Genomic DNA, 17424 nt, shown 5'->3' with positions numbered 1-17424 from the left:
CTTTCACATACTAAATGCAGCAACTACTGACGTTATCTAGCTCAAGGTTTGCATTCAGGAAAAATTTGTTGAGTGATTAAGCTATGTTCATAGAGAGAAAAGATGATGATTTGCCTATTTTTCTTGTCTTCCCTCTATGATCCATGTTTCTGCCTGTCTTTCCTTGGCTTGACTTAGAAATGAGAAATCCTATCTTTGTTTTTCATACATCTAACAGAAATGTAGCATTCCTTTCAACTATGAAGGTAACAAACCATAGCCTTATTAGCAGTACCTGAGGCTTTGTCACCAGCTGAAATCACATATATTTTTATTTATTTTTTATTTTTTGAGATGAAGTCTCGCTGTTGCCCAGGCTGGAGTACAGAGGCTCTATCTTGGCTCACTGCAGCCTCCGCCTCCTAGGTTCAAGCAATTCTCCTGCCTCAGCCTCCTGAGTAGCTGGGACTACAGGCATGCGCCACCATGCCCAGCTAATCTTTGTATTTTTAGTGGAGACAGGGTTTTACCATGTTGGCCACGCTGGTCTTGAACTCTTGACCTCAAGTGATCCATCCGCCTGAGCCTCCCAAAGTGTTGGAATTACAGGTGTGAGCCAGAGCACCCGGCCCACAGATTTTTTTTTTTTTTTGAGACGGAGTCTTGCTCTGTTGCCCAGGCTGGAGTGCAGACCGCTCACTGCAAGCTCCGCCTCCCGGGTTCACGCCATTCTCCTGCCTCAGCCTCCCGAGTAGCTGGGCCTACAGGCACCCACCACCACGCCCAGATATTATTTTTGTATTTTTTAGTAGAGACTGGGTTTCACCGTGTTAGCCAGGATGTTCTCTATTTCCTGACCTCGTGATCCGCCCGCTTCGGCCTCCCAAAGTGCTGTGATTACAGGCGTGAGCCACCGCGCCCGGCCAGCCACCGCGCCCGGCCAAGATATTTTTATATCACATTACAGTTGTTAAAATAGTTTGATATGCCATTTACATGCATCAATACTTTGAAATGACTATAATTAACTAGACCTGTTGCTAAATCTTGTTATTCATCGACTTGATAAAGAAACATATATATTATTATATCAAAAATGTATATGTTTTATATTTTGGTAACTGTACTTCAATGTAATTGGTTTCCTTTGTAATCCTTTACAAAGGCTTTGTAAGCCTAGGCATGTGGCCTAGGCGGGCAGATCGCTTACGTCCAGGAGTCGGAGACCAGCTTGGGCAACATGATGAAACCCCATCTCTATAAAAAAGTCAAAAGTTAGGTATGGTGGTACATGCCTGCAGTCCCAGCTACTTGGGAGGCTGAGGCAGGAGGGTTATTTGAACCCAGGAGGTGGAGGTTGCAATGACCTGAGATCGCGCCACTGCACTCCAGCCTGGGTGAGAGTGAGACCCTGTTTCAAAAAAAAAAAAAAAAAAAAAAAAGGCCGGGAGTGGTGGATCACGCCTGCAATTACAGCACTTTAGGAGGTTGAGGTGGGCAGATCACGAGGTCAGGAGTTCGAGACCAGCCTGACCAACATAGTGAAACACTGTCTCTACTAAAAATATAAAAATTAGCCGGGCGTGGTGGCGCGCGCCTGTAATCCCAGCTACTCAGGAGGCTGAGACAGGAGAATCGCTTGAACCCGGGAGGCGGAGGTTGCAGTGAGCCGAGATTGTGGCACTGCACACCAGCCTGGGCGACAGAGCGACATTCCTTCTCAAAAAAAAAAAAAAAAAAAAGGAAGTTGGGAAAAAGTGGGCTGCGATTTAAAGGTTTAAGAAAAGGCTGGTGGTGCGAGATGAGATGCTGCCCACTAGTGGCTAGAAGGCAGAACTGTGAGCCTGCATGTAGGGCAGGCCCTGGGACATGGGGTTTGGGACGGTGGTAATTAAGTTTCTTTGTACTTGGGTCTGAAATAAGAGAACAAAGCCTACTGTCTTTGACCCTTGCCTACTGCATCAGCGTGATCAACTGAAACTCTCTCCCTTTCTCTCTGTGCTGCAGCCATTTTCGCTGTCTAGAGCCTCAGAAGCTTCCTTGTGCATTAGGGTGTGTATGCATGCTGCTATCTTTGCCTGGACCTGCCCTTCCATCTCTTCGTCTGGATTACTGTGCTCTCACTCTGTATCTCAGAGTATCTAGGCCAGGCTCCTTGATAATCCTGGTGTAGACCTATGCTCATCGTCACAGCTCTTTCTCAGTCTAACTACATGATCCTCAGTGTGATTTTTTTGCTGTTGTTCAAGGACTGTCACTGCACTGGACTACAAGCCCCCAAGGGCAGGGGCTGTTTGCTTTTGTTCTCTGCAGTATCCCCAGTTCCTGCTCAGTGGCACTCACTAAACATTTACTGATGAAAAGTGAATTTTGAATTGGAAATTCATAAAGGAACTGTGAATGCTAGCAGAATGGATTTGGGTCCATCTCCAAAAAAAGTAAGATGATCTTTCTCTGTTTATGACAGCCAGTGACCCACAAGCCTCCCGCATACACCTAATAATCCAACAATACAAGGATTCTTAGGACAGCACAGTGGAAATAATATTGCAAAACTGACAGGCTGGGGAGACAGACGGCCAGGGTCAGATCCCGGCCTTGATGCGTCCTTCCTGGGTGACCTCTGCGTCTTTGTTTCCAGTTTCCTCCTCTGTAAAATAGTGAAAATAATAATCTCCGTGGTAGAGAATGGTGAAGAATACTAAATAAGTAAAGCCCTTAGCACATAATAAGACTGATCAAATGGCAGCTTAAAGAAAAAGAGTCAACTGAGCCTGAGGGACAGTCTATTCTTGCTACCCTGTTTCTTGCAAAGCACTGGGTTTAGAAACAAGGGAAGCCTTGCAGCAGGGCTGGCTCCCATTCCTCTCCCTGCTCTGTCTTGGTTGGGATGCTCATGGGAGCTGCAAAGAAGCAAAAACGGACAGGCAGAGGATTCCTCCTTATAGTTAGATAATTCCTGCCCTATGTGCCACGTCTCTGTCTCCTCCACATGGCATCTTCCTGTACTGGAGATCCAAGGCAGAGGGGCCTTATCTGCTGTCCTTGAAGAGAGGACTGTGATTAGAGCTATGATTTCTTTCTGGTAGTTTCACACACTAGCATTCCTGCCTAACTCTCGCGTCAGAGAATTATAGTCAAATTAGTTTACTTTGGCTTAAGATGGAGTTGTAATATTTGCAACATGCTTGGTACAGAATTTAGTGCCCAATAACTATAAGTTGTTATTTCCCTATCAGAAAATAGTGGATTGTTCTGAAGGCACAAGCCTAGTCTGCCCTCCTAACTTATGCGGCATTTGCTAAGCACCTATCACAACATCTGGCACTTAAAGGCTTTCACGATATGAACACAGGATGCATGAGAAAACAAATGGGGGGTAAAGGTTTGTTTTCCTCTTCCAGGGCCAACGGGCTTTGGCAGGCTTGGCTGCCCTCAGAGCTGCACAGTTGCCACTAGAGGGCAGAAGCAGTTAAGACAACAATACCCAGGACTAGCCAGATCTCGAATTACCGGCTTTGCAAGAGAGGATGGTGGAAAGGGTTGAAAAAAACCCCAGTTATTCTATATCTCTTGGGGACCATATGGAAGGGAATGTGTAGAAAGGATTGAAGTTAGACTTAAAGAAGAACTTCCAGAACACAGTTTGCTAACTACAGCTTTTATACAAGTGACTTTTTTTTTTTTCATTTTTTTTTTCCTCTTAGCTTCATCTGCCCGAATAGAATAGATGAGAAAGAGGGCTTATCAGTCCAAGGCCTGTGTGACCTGCGACCTCACCAGGTCCTCCTAAAGTAACCCTCCTGCAGTCTGCTTTAAATGACTCCATTCTTGCAGATGCAATCATAAAATAACTTTATTGGTCAGGTTAGCCACCACTCATGCTTTTCCTGTAATAAGGATCCTTTATAAAGGCATGATGGTGTTCACATGCAGATGCTTTCTGAAGAGCCCTGGGGCAGGGGGCAGCCTTGCCCCTCACATCAGAGCTCCTTTGTTGAAATGAGCTGGTTTGGCTTTTGTGGATTCCAGGTCTGGAGCCAAGAACATAGTCCAAAGATCCCCTCTTCCCTTCTCAGGGAAGGTGCTTCAAAGCATACACAGTATCAGGGATGTGATGGCATCTGGGCAGAGCCCAGACTTGGGCTAACTCTCCTCCAGCAGTCCTTGCCCCTGACTGCCCAGATGGCTTTGTCCCAACCTTGCCCAAAGGGCAGGTGGGTTAAGCCCCAGGCAACATTACCTTTTGAAATGGGAAGAATTAAGTGCTCCTCAGCCAAACTATAAAGCAAAAGCCATCTTCACTAATAAGGATATATCTCAGAGATGTGAAAGCAGAGGGTTGTATGCCCAGCACAGGCAAGATTTGGCTGCCTGGCCTGGGCTTCATGGACCCCAGCCAGAGCTGGTACTTTTTAACTATGGCCTTAGGACAACCAGGTGTTACAGATTAACCACATCCTCCTTCTTTGGGCTAGCAAGTCCAGGGCTGCCTGGAGTCTGTCTCTACCATCAGGATATAGAATCTTCCTGCTTGGATAAAAGGAGAGGACAAACTATGTTTCTCATACTTTAAAAACCATGTGGCTGCTACCTTTGTGGATAAAAACCCAGGTAGGATGCTGTTTGGAATGCAGAAAGTGCTGGGCGAGAATGGAACTACTGGGGCTGCTTTCTCAACTCAGCCAATTTGAGGTGTGTTTGGCCCATTGCAGATGCTGATGATAAGCAAAGCCTAGCCTTTCCTCTTCTGAAGTCTTATCCACCTTCAAAGAGCTACCCAGCTGCCAAAATATAGCCCTATACATTGATCTAAGCCTGAGGTTGGCTGTCTCCTCCCACATCAGGTCATGAATATCATCATCATGCTGGTGACCTCCAATCTTGTGGCTTTCCAGGGGTGAGGTTAGGGAGGTATAGAAGTGACTCCTGGTGTCCTTTCACCCTCAGACACAGTGTGGGTTGTCTCCACAGGTTGCTGGGCAGATGTTCACATGCCTTGGGGTCTCCTGACTCTGCTTAAGGCACAGAAGAGGCATCTGTGGAGGAAAGTGGAGTGGGTGAAGTGGATTTCAGAAGAGGCAGCTGGGCAAGAGGTATATTTTGAGAAGCAACAAATGGGAGCCCAGAGTAACTGCACGACCAGCCCAGCACAGAGGGAGAGCTGTCAAGTGCTGCTCACAGACAGCCAGGGATTGTTAGAAAAGTACGGTTATATACTATTGCCCATGCCACTTTTGAAGTTCCATGACCTCAGATCATTGGGAAGAACTTAAGAGTCGTGAGATTTATGGGGTCGGAACATCCAGGGATCCTTCCATCTACCACCACTTCTGTCCCTGGAAAAGAGTGAACTTCTGCCTATGTCCTCAGCAGAAGGCTGCCTGTCCCTGATCGCCCCCCCCAACCCCACCTACAGGAAAGAAGACTACAGAGGGTGCCCGTGGACTTCTGTCACATGGTCCATCCTGGACCTTCCAGCAAAAGCCAAACCAAACCATCAAGCCAAATGCCACGGGGGCTCTCCGCCCAGTACCCGGTGCCAGGGCTGCTCAGATCTCGATGAGGCTGGCAAGGCGCAGGCAGAGGGGCGCGTCGGCAGGCATGGCGCTGCGCTTGATCTCGTTCCCGTCCAGGCGCAGCACCTGCAGCTTGGAGAAGTTCACGACGTCCACCACGGTGCAGAAGCTGCTGATGGAGAACTCTGTGGGGGCAAGAGGAGAACGGGTCAGGGAGAGAAGCCCAGATTACGAACCCGAAGCCACAGTGAGATTAGCCTTTGTGAAGCAGTTTAGATAAAGGGGTGGAAGTTGGGGATGGAGGGCAGATGTTTTCCAGGATTGGAGTCATACTTACTGGCACCACTAGGGGCAGAACTAGGGACACAGTTAGGACTGTGCCTGCGTCTGCAGCTCACTTCCTAACCACCAACCTGAACTTTACTCTGCAGGCCCAGGAATGTTCTTAAGCGTCCTTCCCTCTGGGACATTTTTTTTTTTTTTTTTTTTTTTTTTTAGCAGGGTAGGGGGGCAGGTGGGCAGCTGTGGGCAGCAGTGGGAAGCAGAGGGTAGCCAAAGACCAACTGTAGACACCTTGAAGTACTTGATTGTTTTTGGAGAGGGAGGGCTTTGCTGAATTGCTGTGAGAAAGAAGACTGGGGAAATGGAGGGACTTAATACTTTACAGATAGAAAAAGTGGCAGGAAATTAAAGAGAGAAAGCCTGGGCCGAGAGACAAGTGTCTTTGTGTGCCAGGGCTTTGAGGGGGTTGCACGTCTCCATTCTAAACACTGCCAGAGCAGTGAGCAAGGCTCTGAGTTTAAAGGAAGCTGGGGACTCATAGAGCACTGGGGCTGCTAGGGACCTCAAAAGTCATATAAATAATTTCCCTGCCTCCTGCATTTAATATGATTACAATCTACTCCCTTTTTTAAACCTGAAAAGAAGTCTCCTAAGATTTTCCCCTAAACTACAGAATTCTAATAGAGACAATAGTTCTGCTTGGATGGTATTAGCATAAATCTTTCTGTTGCTATTAACCCTGTTCTCCCTCTGGTTGTCCTCTTTGACAAATGAACCACTCTGTCTCCAGTCTACTGGGTCAGTAACTTGAAAGGAAAAGCCAAGAACTCAGCTAAAACTCCAGGAGAGACGGCAAAAGTCACCACTGAAAGCTGAGGAAGCCTCGTAGGGCTGTCTTTACCATGGTAAATGAGGCTTTCAGGAAACTTGCTCCTGTTGTCATTCTCTGCAAAGGGGGTTTGAATGAAGTTACCCATTGGGTCTTGAGGGTAGGATTGTCCATGGACACATCCCTAGCAGCTGTAATACTTGGGTAGACCCAGAGCTGGGGCTTGCTGTTGTACCAGAGGCATCCATCGGCTTGCAGCAGTGGTCAGGAGGTGCGTCAGTCTGGGGCCAGGCAGGAGGAGCGGGGGCAGGGAGTGCTTTTCTAACTCTATTCTTAGGGGTGACCATGAGGGCTCCCCTTGGGAGAGGTTATAGGTATGAAGAAGACAGTTCCAAGAAAGACAGTATGGAGAGCTTAAAGAGGCTGATGAAAAAAGTGTTTTTAAATTAGCATTTTCAATGGTTTTCAGTCTCTGTTAAGCACTGACCAAGATAAGATGAGGTGAGGTTGCAGCAAATTAACTTGTATTGCAGACATAACACAGAAAATCTAGGCCCAAAGAAAATTAGACACTGAGAAAAGCAGTGGAAACTGGGAAATACCCGTCTTTGGAAAACACTCCCGGTGGGGTAGAATTTCTGGAATACTTTTGGATGTTTCCTTTCTGGTCCCAAGGACTAGATTAAGTGGCCTCTGAGTGAGCAGGTTGGGGGCAGAGCCTAGACCGGGGCTGGGTCTATGTTATCTGTGTACAAGCAGAGCAGTGGGGTGAGGAGAAGAAGCAAAGTGGCTCAGCTTAAGTATCATTTCCAGCCCTATTCAGGATGGAGCTGCAGGCTCTGTGATAGATTCTTTCCCAGCCTGGAGGCCTCAGACTGCCCGCTAAAATTCCGGATCCCAGCTGTGGATAGGTAAATGTGGGACATACTTGTGGGGAGCTAGACACACAGTGTATATGGACTCTAGCCACACACTGGGTACTGTGAGCACCCCCCCCCCGCCCCGTCTTCCCCAAGCCCATGAATAGGACAGGCTTCTGTGTGGAGGCACTGGAGGACATTTTTCTAGCCCAAATTAAATACTGACATAAGTCTTTCCAAATTCCTACTGGTGTACCCGCCCTGCTCCACTGAATCCCAAAGCTTCCGAATAACATTCTGAGCTGTGTTCTTGCCAGGCTGGAAAAACTGAGGGAGATACTGATGGAAGAGGGAAGTGGCGAGGAGAGGACCACATCTGATTCCCCTGTGCGCCTCTGAGCTCCTGTTCTTCTTTAAGCTCCTTTCTCAGAAGCTTGTTTCAATCGCACCTCCAACACCCCCCATCCCCAAGTCCCTGACTGGTTTGCAGGGAGATGTCCCTCACGTTTGCTGTAGGAGAGGGGGCTGAGCTTTGGGAGCTGTTTTCCTGCTAGTGGTCTGCATCAGAGAGATATTCCTCACCATTCTCAGTCGGAGATGCCTGGCTCTAGGTCCTTTAGGTCAGGGTTCTAATCTACATCATCTGGGGGACCTTGAGAGATGGCTTTACCTTCTCTGTGTCTCTTTTTCCCCAAAACAACAACAAAAACTGCCTGTCAACTTTAAAGTGGCAATGAGAGAAGAAAGGCTAATAATAATAGCTATCATTGGTTTTTATATTCTATGCCAGGCCCTAGACAAGGCACTTTACATATATTAATTCACTACTTTAAGGAAAATAAAGCATTATTTTGTCTAAAAAGAAGGTTGAGAGAGACTAAGTGATACCTAGTCACGGGGCTTGGACTTAAGTTGCACAAGAATTGATTTGGGAGTAGACACCGAAAATTTGGGGGTTATTTGACTGAACAGAGAATTTGTTTGCGGGACCTTAGGAAACTGCACTAATTTTATTTTCTGACAAGCGTCTGGAAGAGGTGGTCCACCTCCCATTTGAGTGGCAGATGTGGTTCTGCATGAAGGCAGAACGATGATAAGAGGTTGTGATGAAGCCTTTTCCATCCTAACTTTCTCTGATTGTATGGGTAGGTGCTAATAGATTCTTTCCCATGACAGCTGTTCTTTGCTGTCACAGTTTCAGGGTCAAACTTGGATGAAGCACAGCATACGGTGTGACATTTCTGATGTGACTGCTCCTGGATTCAGAGTGTGTGGCAGGTAAGTAGTGGTAACTGCTGGTGTGATGATAGACAGCCACAAGGAAATGTCAAACGTCTGCAGCTTGCAACATCTTCAAGATCTTGGCTGGGCGCGGTGGCTCACGCCTGTAATCCCAGCACTTTGGGAGGCTGAGGCAGGCAGATCACGAGGTCAGGAGATCAAGACCATCCTGGCTAACACGGTGAAACCCCGTCTCTACTAAAAATATAAAAAGTTGGCCGAGCGTGGTGGCAGGCGCCTGTAGTCTCAGCTACTCAAGAGGCTGAGGCAGGAGAATGGCGTGAACCCAGGAGGCGGAGTTTGCAGTGAGCTGAGATCATGCCACTGCACTCCAGCCTGGGTGACAGAGCGAGACTCTGTCTCAAAAAAAAAAAAAAAAAAAAAAAAAGACATCTTAGAGGACCCCTCAAGCCCCACCTTGGGAATAAGAAGACCCCAAAGAAAGAGAGATTCTAATAAAAAAGAGTTTAGGCCGTACATGATGGTGTCAGGCACTTCAAACTAAAGGTGCCAGACAGATGCCTCTTTGCCTTGCCCACCCGACTGTCAACTCTGAAATTGCCCTCTGGGGCTGGTGCCTCTCTCACTCAGAGGGCTGCCCAGCTTGTTAACATCTTGCTCAATGACTGATCTGTTCCCTGAGCACAGGGGAGAAAGGAATGAGAGGGAGAGGGTGACGACTCTGTCCTTCTCAGCGCTTTGATGGTGCCGTTCTATCTCAGCAGGCTCCACTTCAAAGCCCTTTGCCAGTGGTCGTTAATGAGTCCTCCCTTCTCCAGGTGGAAGAGGACTTTGCTGACAGGAAGGGAGGTCAAGTGCTGGCTCAGTACCTTCCAGCTGGGATTAAGACATCAGAGGCCCTGGGGTAATGTAAGCATGTTCTGAATACTAGATCCTAAGACGAAAGGGAGCTGAAAATCAGCTAGATAATTCCATCTGAAATGAATATTTCTTAGAGTCAGGGAGGCAGCCTTTTTTTTTTCCTTTGGGCATTGCAAGGAAGTGCTTATGAAACAGGAAGCCCAGTGTCCTAGGCTTGGTGGTAGTCAGGCTCATGTTACCCTAGGAAGGATATCTGCCCTGCCACCAGGGGGTCCTTGTACTCCAGGAAGAACTGACCAGAACAAGTGCCGCATTCAGCTCTGAGAATAAACACCAAAACACAAGACCAGGCTGTAGACGCAAGAGTAGTTCAAGTGGAAAAAGAGAGCTCATCCTCTTCTGGGACAGTGAGTAAGTACAGGGCTTCAACCCACCATTCTCCTGAAACAGACTTTAGAAGCTAAACTTAAATCTCCCTCCCTTTGAAGTATTCCCTCCTAAACTTCTCCGAACTCATCTCTTACTGCTCCCTGACACATGACCCCTTCATCTCAGACACATGACATTTCCCAGCTGTCCCCTACGTTGACAGGTGACCTGTGAAAATGACTGGCTCCTTTGTGGCAAGCCTCTGTCCCAGAATGTCTCCATCCTGCATACCTCCAACCCATGCCCACTTATCTCTCAAGACCTGGAATGAAACTTACCTCTCCTGGAAAGTCTTCTTCTGTACCAACCCACTCCCCACTGAATTGTCTTAGCACTGCTATTTAGTATAAGTGTATTCTCTTTTGTACAGGGGTATGGCTTGGTTGTCAGGTTGCTTCATTTGTGCTGTCTGGTTCCCCAATTTCTATTTCTTTTGCTTTGCCACTAGCACTCAGAATAGTGTCTTTCAAGACAGCCAGTCCCCGCCTCCCTTTGCCAAGGTCTCACCATTGATCCTATTGCCTTGGAGGTAGAGGTTCTCCAGGTTGGTGTTGACTGGGGGGATCTTCTGCAGCTGGTTGTAGGAGAGGTCTAGCTCAAGGAGGCTGCTGGAATTGAAGGTGTTGGAGGCCAGGCCATTGTTGGTTAGACTGTTGTGGGACAGCCGCACATACAGCAGCTTGGGCGCCCCCCGGAAGTAGCTATCGGGGACGGTGTAGACATTGTTGTGCTCCATGTACAGCTGCTCAAGAGCTGAGGGTAGCCCATCAGGCACCTTCCGAAGGTGGTTATAACTCAGGTCCAGCAAGATCAGTGACCGGAGGCCCCTCATGGAACTGCCCACTTCCTGGATCTCATTGTGTTGGAGGTACAAGGCCGTGAGGTTCTCCAGCCCCTCCAGAGCATTGTTGGGGACCCGTGAGATCTGGTTGTGGTCGAGATGGAGCTCTCTCAGGGATCGAGGCAGGGGACCGGGCATCCGGGTCAGGTTGTTGTGGTCCAGGTACAGCCTCTCCAGGTGCCTCAGCTTGGAGAAGACCTTCCTGCCCACCTTATCACTGGTGATCTGGTTGCCATGGAGAGCAATCCACAGCAGCCCTGTGGCATTGTCAAAGACGCCTTCCTGGATGGAGGTGATTTGGTTGTTCTGGAAGTACACATACTTCATGCGGGAGGGAACAAAGGGCAGGTACTTGAGGTTGCGATTGTCACAGTACATGGCCGTGGGGAAGTTGGGTGGGCAGTCGCACTCCTGGGGGCAGTCGCGGGGATCTGGAGGGGATGGAGAGCCGTAGGTGTAGGCTGGCCCTTCATCCACCCCATAGGGGTAAGGCTCGTAGGTCTCATACGGGTAAGGGTCATAGGGATCGTAGTAGGTGGACTGCTGGCTGCGGAGGTAGTGGAACCACCAATGAGGGTCATCTTCATACTGGGCCTGGGAGAGGGAGAAGAGCCCTGCCAGCAGCAGGAGGGAGGTCCACTGCATTTTGTCTCTGCAAGAAGCGGGAGAGAACAGAGCAAGCCAGCATGAGTGAGACTCCACAGAGGCAGTGAGGCAGAGTAGGCAAGCCTTAGGCTTTGAGCTATGCAGAGCTGACTTCCATGTCAAACATCTGAGAGCAGGAGCCTTGCTCTCATTTCTTCGGTGCCTCCTCCCAGTCTGGTTCTGCACTTGGTCCAGCCGGACCATGGCTATTTGGGGTGAGCTAAGTGCATTTTCCCCTGGTCATAGAGTCACAGACAGAATGTCTTTGAATGGGAAGGGCTGCATTTTTTTTTGGAGGGGCAGATTCTTAGGAGCCTCTAGCACTCTGAAAGTCCTGTGGGAAAGCTGAAAAGCCCACAGCAATACCTGTGTTTGTGGTGTGGTGGTAAGGATGGTAGTGGGATGCTCTTCAGATCTGAACCCAAATCCAGTTTGGATGTTCCAGGGAAATAGTATTTTTCTAAGAGTCCAGGGAGAAAGCCCTAGGATGGGAGACCTCCAGAAGCCACTTGACGCATCAAAGGGGAAGAGCTGAACTACGTCTGGAAAATCTTTTGGTCTTTTGGGCAGGCTGGGAATTTTTGGTCTTGAGTGTTTGGGGAGGAGTGTGGTCCCTCTGCAGCCACCACAAGGCTCAGGTTGCCCTCCAAAGTGCCATCATCTGTAACAGTCTGCTGAGTGAGGAAACTCACTGGTTAGCAGTTTGTGGCTACACATGCAACTTGGCTGGGACAGGGTCTTCATACAGCAGTTACAAATCCTTTCCAGACTGAGGACCCTGGCACTGGGTGTGGCACTTGCCTTCTAAAGCAGGTACTCAGTGTGTGGAGTCTGAGTTAATCTGCTTCTCTCTTCCATGGTGCCTAGTAAGGTGTTAGCACTCCTCATGCTCCACCATGGGCAACATGCAAGAGCCATGTGGGGCCAAGAGAAATGAATGAGGGACACCAAAAGAATAGCTAGAGATTGGAAACTCTTGTGTATGCTCAAGGGAAAGCGGCTTGAGGTAGGACCCTGACATTCCCCTCTCCTTTCCCAAGCTACCTGCTCCCAGCGATGACACCTAGATGACCAGGCTCTGTGTCTAGGTCCCCACATTGCTGGTAACCTGTTGCTTTTGAACCTGTTATGCTAATGAGATAGGAACAGGGCAGACTGAAGAGGAAATGTGGATCTGATGTCATCTGAGAGGGAAACTAAAGGTATGGAAGGTAAGAGACTAGGGGTGGCCTGGGTACCCTACCCTGGTTACCTATAGCCAATGCATGACATACTCCTGTGAGCAGTGGGCATCTTCCTGAGTGTCACCCTTGGACAGAGAAACCTTAGAACCTTTCTTGGCCTGGAAGAGTCACATACAGCCCTCACATTGCTGTTGGGCCTACTGGGGTTGGCAACTGTAAACAGAAGAAAGAAAGGAGTATAAAAGCCAACATCATCAGATCCAGTGAACTGATGGGAAAGACCCCAACTGTGACACTCAACGGAGTTACCTCCTGACCACCATCCATCCCAGACCTCTCTGTCCCCTCAAAACAATTTCCTTGGGCCCACTTCATCCCATCGGTTCCTAGGTTGCAGAAAAGCAGGCACTCTGGCTCATCCACAGGCAGCCTCAGGCCTCAGACAAAGAGCCACAGTGTTTTGGAGAAGCTGACCCAACTGCCCACTGACTGGGCAAGCTGGCTGGTCCCTGGCTCTGGCCAGGAGAGAAGACGAATGGAGCGGCCCGCTGCCAACAGAGCGTTTTTCCATGCACAGCCCTGGGCTGTTGCAGGACCAAGGTGGCTGGCACAGTGAGCCTCTGTCTCCGTTTCTCCTTCTTTCAGACTGGGCACCTTGGCAGACAAGAGCCACCTTCCCCTTCAGACTCAGCTTTCTAGGGGCTGTGCACCCTGCCCACTTCAGCCTCTTCTTAGAGCCATGGGTGCTGAAAGGGTTTGATGGGGAGCTTATGCCTCTCCTTACCCCATCCCATCTCTTAGCAATGTTGCTTCAGGGTTGCACACTCTTACATTGTTTCCCATAATGCTAGAGGCCCTCCTGTGCTCAGAGTTTCTGTAAGGTCGAAAGTTTCCAGGACTGCCACTCTATCAGCTGGGGGAAGTTTACTCAGGAGCTACTGCTGTTCTTTCATTTCTCCACTCTAGAGAAAGATCTCTCCCTCCTATCAGTGGAGAAGGTCAAGCCAGAGGCCATCCCCTCACCTGGATTGCATCCCCACACCAATCCACAGCTCCCTGGACATGGCCAGTTCTCAACGCTTCTTTTTATTCTCTCCCTTCCACTCCAAACACACACACACACACACACACACACACACACACACACACACACACACACACACACACATTCTACACAAAACTTTCCCCCTCTCCCATAATAGCATTTATGTACCAAACCCCTCTATAAGAGAGATTGCAGGGACATCCAGGTCTTGGAATACCCTTCAAAATGCCCACACTCCCAGAATGGTGGGATTTATGAGTAGCAGGGAAGAAGCTTCCCTAGACAGAGGGTCCTTCACTTTTTCATGCCTGAGAATTGGAGGTCCCCTCAGCACCCATAAAGGAACTGTAAGAGAAAGGTACAGGGCTGGAACCCCTCCCTTAGACACCCTCTCTGCCACTCTCCAGCATCCCTGGGGTCATGGCCCAGATGTGGAGAAGGAGGAATGAACCCTCCCTGCCTCCCCATCTCCCCTATCCCCTACCACTTTTCCTTTATTTCTTTTAAGAAACTGCTAGGGATAAACCCGAAGTAAAACGACTATACTTACCTCGAGTTGAACCTTTCAGAGAGTGACCACGTCCCTCTGTCTGGCCTCCTTGGGTTGGAGAACGTGTGAGAGAGGAAGAGAGAGAGGAGTGAAAGAGTCTACTGAGAGTGTGCGTGCCTGTGCCAGACCAGGGTCCCGCCCCAAATTCCTAATCAAATATTGTGAAGAGGGGCTGAGGAACCCGGATCCTGGTTTTTCTCAGCCCTGCTGCAGGGGCGGAGCTCACGCTCAACCACGCAAATCCTTCTGTCCGCCTGACGCTATAAAAACCACCTTTTTTCCACTCACTTATCTTCCCTGAAACATTGGCAGCCCTGGGTCTCTTTCTGCTGAATGAGTTAGTGGCGCCCTAGAAGTTATTTGTACAGTCTCTTATGAAGCGCCTGGGTTTCTCGTTAAAGCCACGAAGGCAGATGCAGGGATGGGGAGGGCCAGGGTTTGGTAAGAGACATCTTAACTCCTTCAGCAACCCACATGTCCCTCCAGAGAGCGAGAACTCACCCTTCTCAGCTCCCCCTGTAGACAGGTCATCAGGCTAGTGGATAAGGGAGCATGCATGACAAGGGACAGCCGGCTCTGGTTCCAGTTCTATCCCTAAGCAGTGTAGACTTTTCTGGGCTACAGGTCCTGCCCACCTCCACCACTGGAACAAAAGGAAAGGCAGGGACTCCAGCATTTGCTGATCACTGCTTATGCACTAGCATCATCCATTTCCACTTAATGCTCACAAGAAATTCAGAGTTAATAACACTTACCTTGCTGGGTTGTAGCAAGGACTGTATCAGGTGATGTGCGGGAGGCTCCTGACCTGGCACATAGCTGAGGTTCACTGTGTCCTACCCATTTCACAGCCATAGAATTCCTCAGCCAGGGAAAGACAAAATCAGAAAGCTGGGCAGGAGCTGTACCATGAAAGGACTTTTGGGCAATGGAAATGATTTGGTTTTTATTCTAAATGTTTTTTGTTGTTGTTGTTATTGTTTGTTTGTTTGAGAAGGAGTCTCAGCCGGGCGTGGTGGCTCATGTCTGTAATCCCAGCACTTTGGGAGGCCGAGGCAGGAGGATCATGAGGTCAGGAGATCGAAAAGGAGTCTCGCTGTGTCGCCCAGGCTGGAGTGCAGTGGCACAATCTCTGCTTTCTGCAACCTCCGCCTTCCAGGTTCAAGCCGTTTTCCTGCCTCAGCCTCCTGGGTAGCTGGGACTACAGGCACACGCCACCATGCCCAGCTAATTTTTTTTATTTTTAGTAGAGACAGGGTTTCATCATATTGGTCAGGCTGGTCTTGAACTCCTAAACACAGGTGATCCACCCACCTCGGTGCCCCAAAGTGCTGGGATTACAGGCCTGAGTCATCTGGCCCAGCCTATTCTAAATGTTTAAAAAATAACATGTTTCAAGCAGGAGAAGCCATGGGATCTGATCTGCATGGGATCTAATTTACATTTTAAAAGCATGTAGGAGGGGCTGCTGTGTGGAGAAGGGGAGGCCAGGGTGGAAGCAGGGAGGCTCCAACCCAGCCTCAAGGAGAGGTAATGACAGATTGGACTAGTGCAATGGAAGAGAAGATCTTATATTTTAGACAGAGAACTGACAAGTCTTGCAGAGTTAGGAAAAGTCAAGGATGATTCCTAGAATTTTAGTTTGAGCAACTGGGTAGGTGGTGGTAACATTTCTTGACATGGGAAAGGTGACGTGGGACCGAGTTGGGTAGAAAACAAGTTACATTTTGGATATGCTGTTAGAGATGCCTGCTAGGCATTCCCCTGGAGATGCACGTAGACCGTTGGACATATGAATCGGAATCTGGAGTTTAGGGGCTAGAAGAAAATATTTGAGAACCATTATAATGTGGGTCACACAGAATCTCAATAGCTTAGATAAACTCATGTGTCCTAAATGTTCTCTCCTCAAGTATGTTAACTGGCTTATGCCAACATCAAAGAAACACCTTTATCTTAAAAAAATACCAACTGAGAAACCCTGAGATGACTTGAATTTGAAGAATTTAGAAGTGTCGAGGCAGATGGTCCTTTTGGTTTCTCCAACAGGTTTGAGCTTTTGACTTAGCTAGCGTGTGGGCTGTCAGAAAGAGCCTTGTCAGGGACCCATTCTCAGAATTTAAGAAGAGATTTCAAAAAGATGAAACCTAATGAATGAGCCTTTTCTGACCACCTACTATAGACTAGGTGGTTTACTTATGTTATCAATGATAACAGTAGATATTTTGCATTGGAATTAGTGTTTTTTTTTCAAAGCTACTTTTAATACTTTGGGGTGAGCCTCACAGGAATAAAAAAACACTGGGAAGGGGTAACCCCCCCACCCGCCACTTCCAGGAGGGGCCAGGGGGAGAGAGGCTACCTGAGGGGAAGGAAGCACAAAAGGGACCCGCTGAAGACTCAGGGCAAAAGGAGGCCATGGGTGCTGGGACCTGCGGGCACTGCAGGAGGAAACGTGAGGGTGGTGGGACTGGCTCCAGTCACATAGGCGAAGGGCAGGAGGGTTGGACATGAAGCCACAAAGCTACTCGGGTTCCTCCTTCTTCTCTTTTGCCTTCTTCTGCTTCTGCTGCTTGGTCTCTGAGCTCCTCTGCTTGCGGCAGCAGCAGAAAGCCCGTCATCTCGACGTTTTTCCTTAACTGAGTCACTCTGCTTTTTCCTATTTTTCTAGCCAGTAAGCTCATGCTGGTTACCGTGGGTCATGGCGACAGCAGTGGCTCTGACCTGCCTCTGTTATGTCACCTCATTCTGTCAGGATTTTTTTTTTTTTTAATTTTTGACCCTGCATTCAGCCAAGGAATTAGGGTTTTAGTGATATAAAGTGACTAGCTGGTAAGTGGCAAAACAAGGATCTGAACCTTGGTCTACATGACTTGAAAGCCCACACACTTTTCTCTAACTCTAGCACAGAGGATTGGCAAAGTGGAGGGGCAATGACTACCCTGCTGTCAGGCTGGCCTCGACTAAGATGAAGCTTAATTAATTACGATTGCCCAATCTACCTGAATCTGGGGGCAGGGGAGTTTAAAAGTGAGAGGGGGCTGGGGTATATGGGTTCTCTTCCTCAGCCCACCCATATTTAATTTCCATTTAATAAATTTGAGCATCTACTATGTGTTGGGCATGATCCTAAGTGTTGGAGACACAAAGAAGGCTTC

The 17424-nt window shown here is 48.6% G+C and overlaps 1 protein-coding gene and 1 pseudogene across 2 annotated transcripts; both read right to left on the bottom strand.

Moving 5' to 3' along the window:
• Positions 1-3817: 3817 nt before the first annotated feature.
• FMOD (fibromodulin) lies at positions 3818-14769 on the bottom strand. 2 transcript variants are annotated; one of them, XM_019029000.4, is made up of 4 exons: positions 14267-14638; positions 10509-11494; positions 5516-5683; positions 3818-5018 (listed from the first exon to the last, which is right to left on the bottom strand). In XM_019029000.4, exons 2-3 carry the CDS (start codon positions 11485-11487, stop codon positions 5532-5534), a joined length of 1131 nt encoding a protein of 376 aa, XP_018884545.1. In that variant the 5' UTR covers positions 11488-11494; positions 14267-14638; the 3' UTR covers positions 3818-5018; positions 5516-5531. The 2 variants fall into 2 exon arrangements, with proteins under 2 accessions (XP_018884545.1, XP_030872074.1); XM_031016214.3 differs by having other exon boundaries at positions 3818-5683; positions 14267-14769.
• Positions 14770-16790: 2021 nt separating this feature from the next.
• Positions 16791-16969, bottom strand: LOC109029224 (small EDRK-rich factor 2-like; annotated as a pseudogene).
• Positions 16970-17424: the final 455 nt, after the last annotated feature.

This window comes from Gorilla gorilla, chromosome 1 (assembly GCF_029281585.2).
Source record: "Gorilla gorilla gorilla isolate KB3781 chromosome 1, NHGRI_mGorGor1-v2.1_pri, whole genome shotgun sequence".
Lineage (NCBI taxonomy): Eukaryota > Metazoa > Chordata > Mammalia > Primates > Hominidae > Gorilla > Gorilla gorilla.
The sequence above is the reverse complement of the archived record's forward strand: the minus strand, read 5'-3'. Positions and strand labels throughout refer to the sequence as shown.

Coding starts and splice junctions, on each gene's coding strand:
- FMOD (XM_031016214.3), bottom strand. CDS start 11,487: ATGCAGTGGACCTCCCTCCTGCTGCTGGCAGGGCTCTTCTCCCTCTCC. Junction 5,684..10,508: donor CCAAGGCAATAGGATCAATG/GTGAGACCTTGG, acceptor TTGCCCCCACAG/AGTTCTCCATCAGCAGCTTC.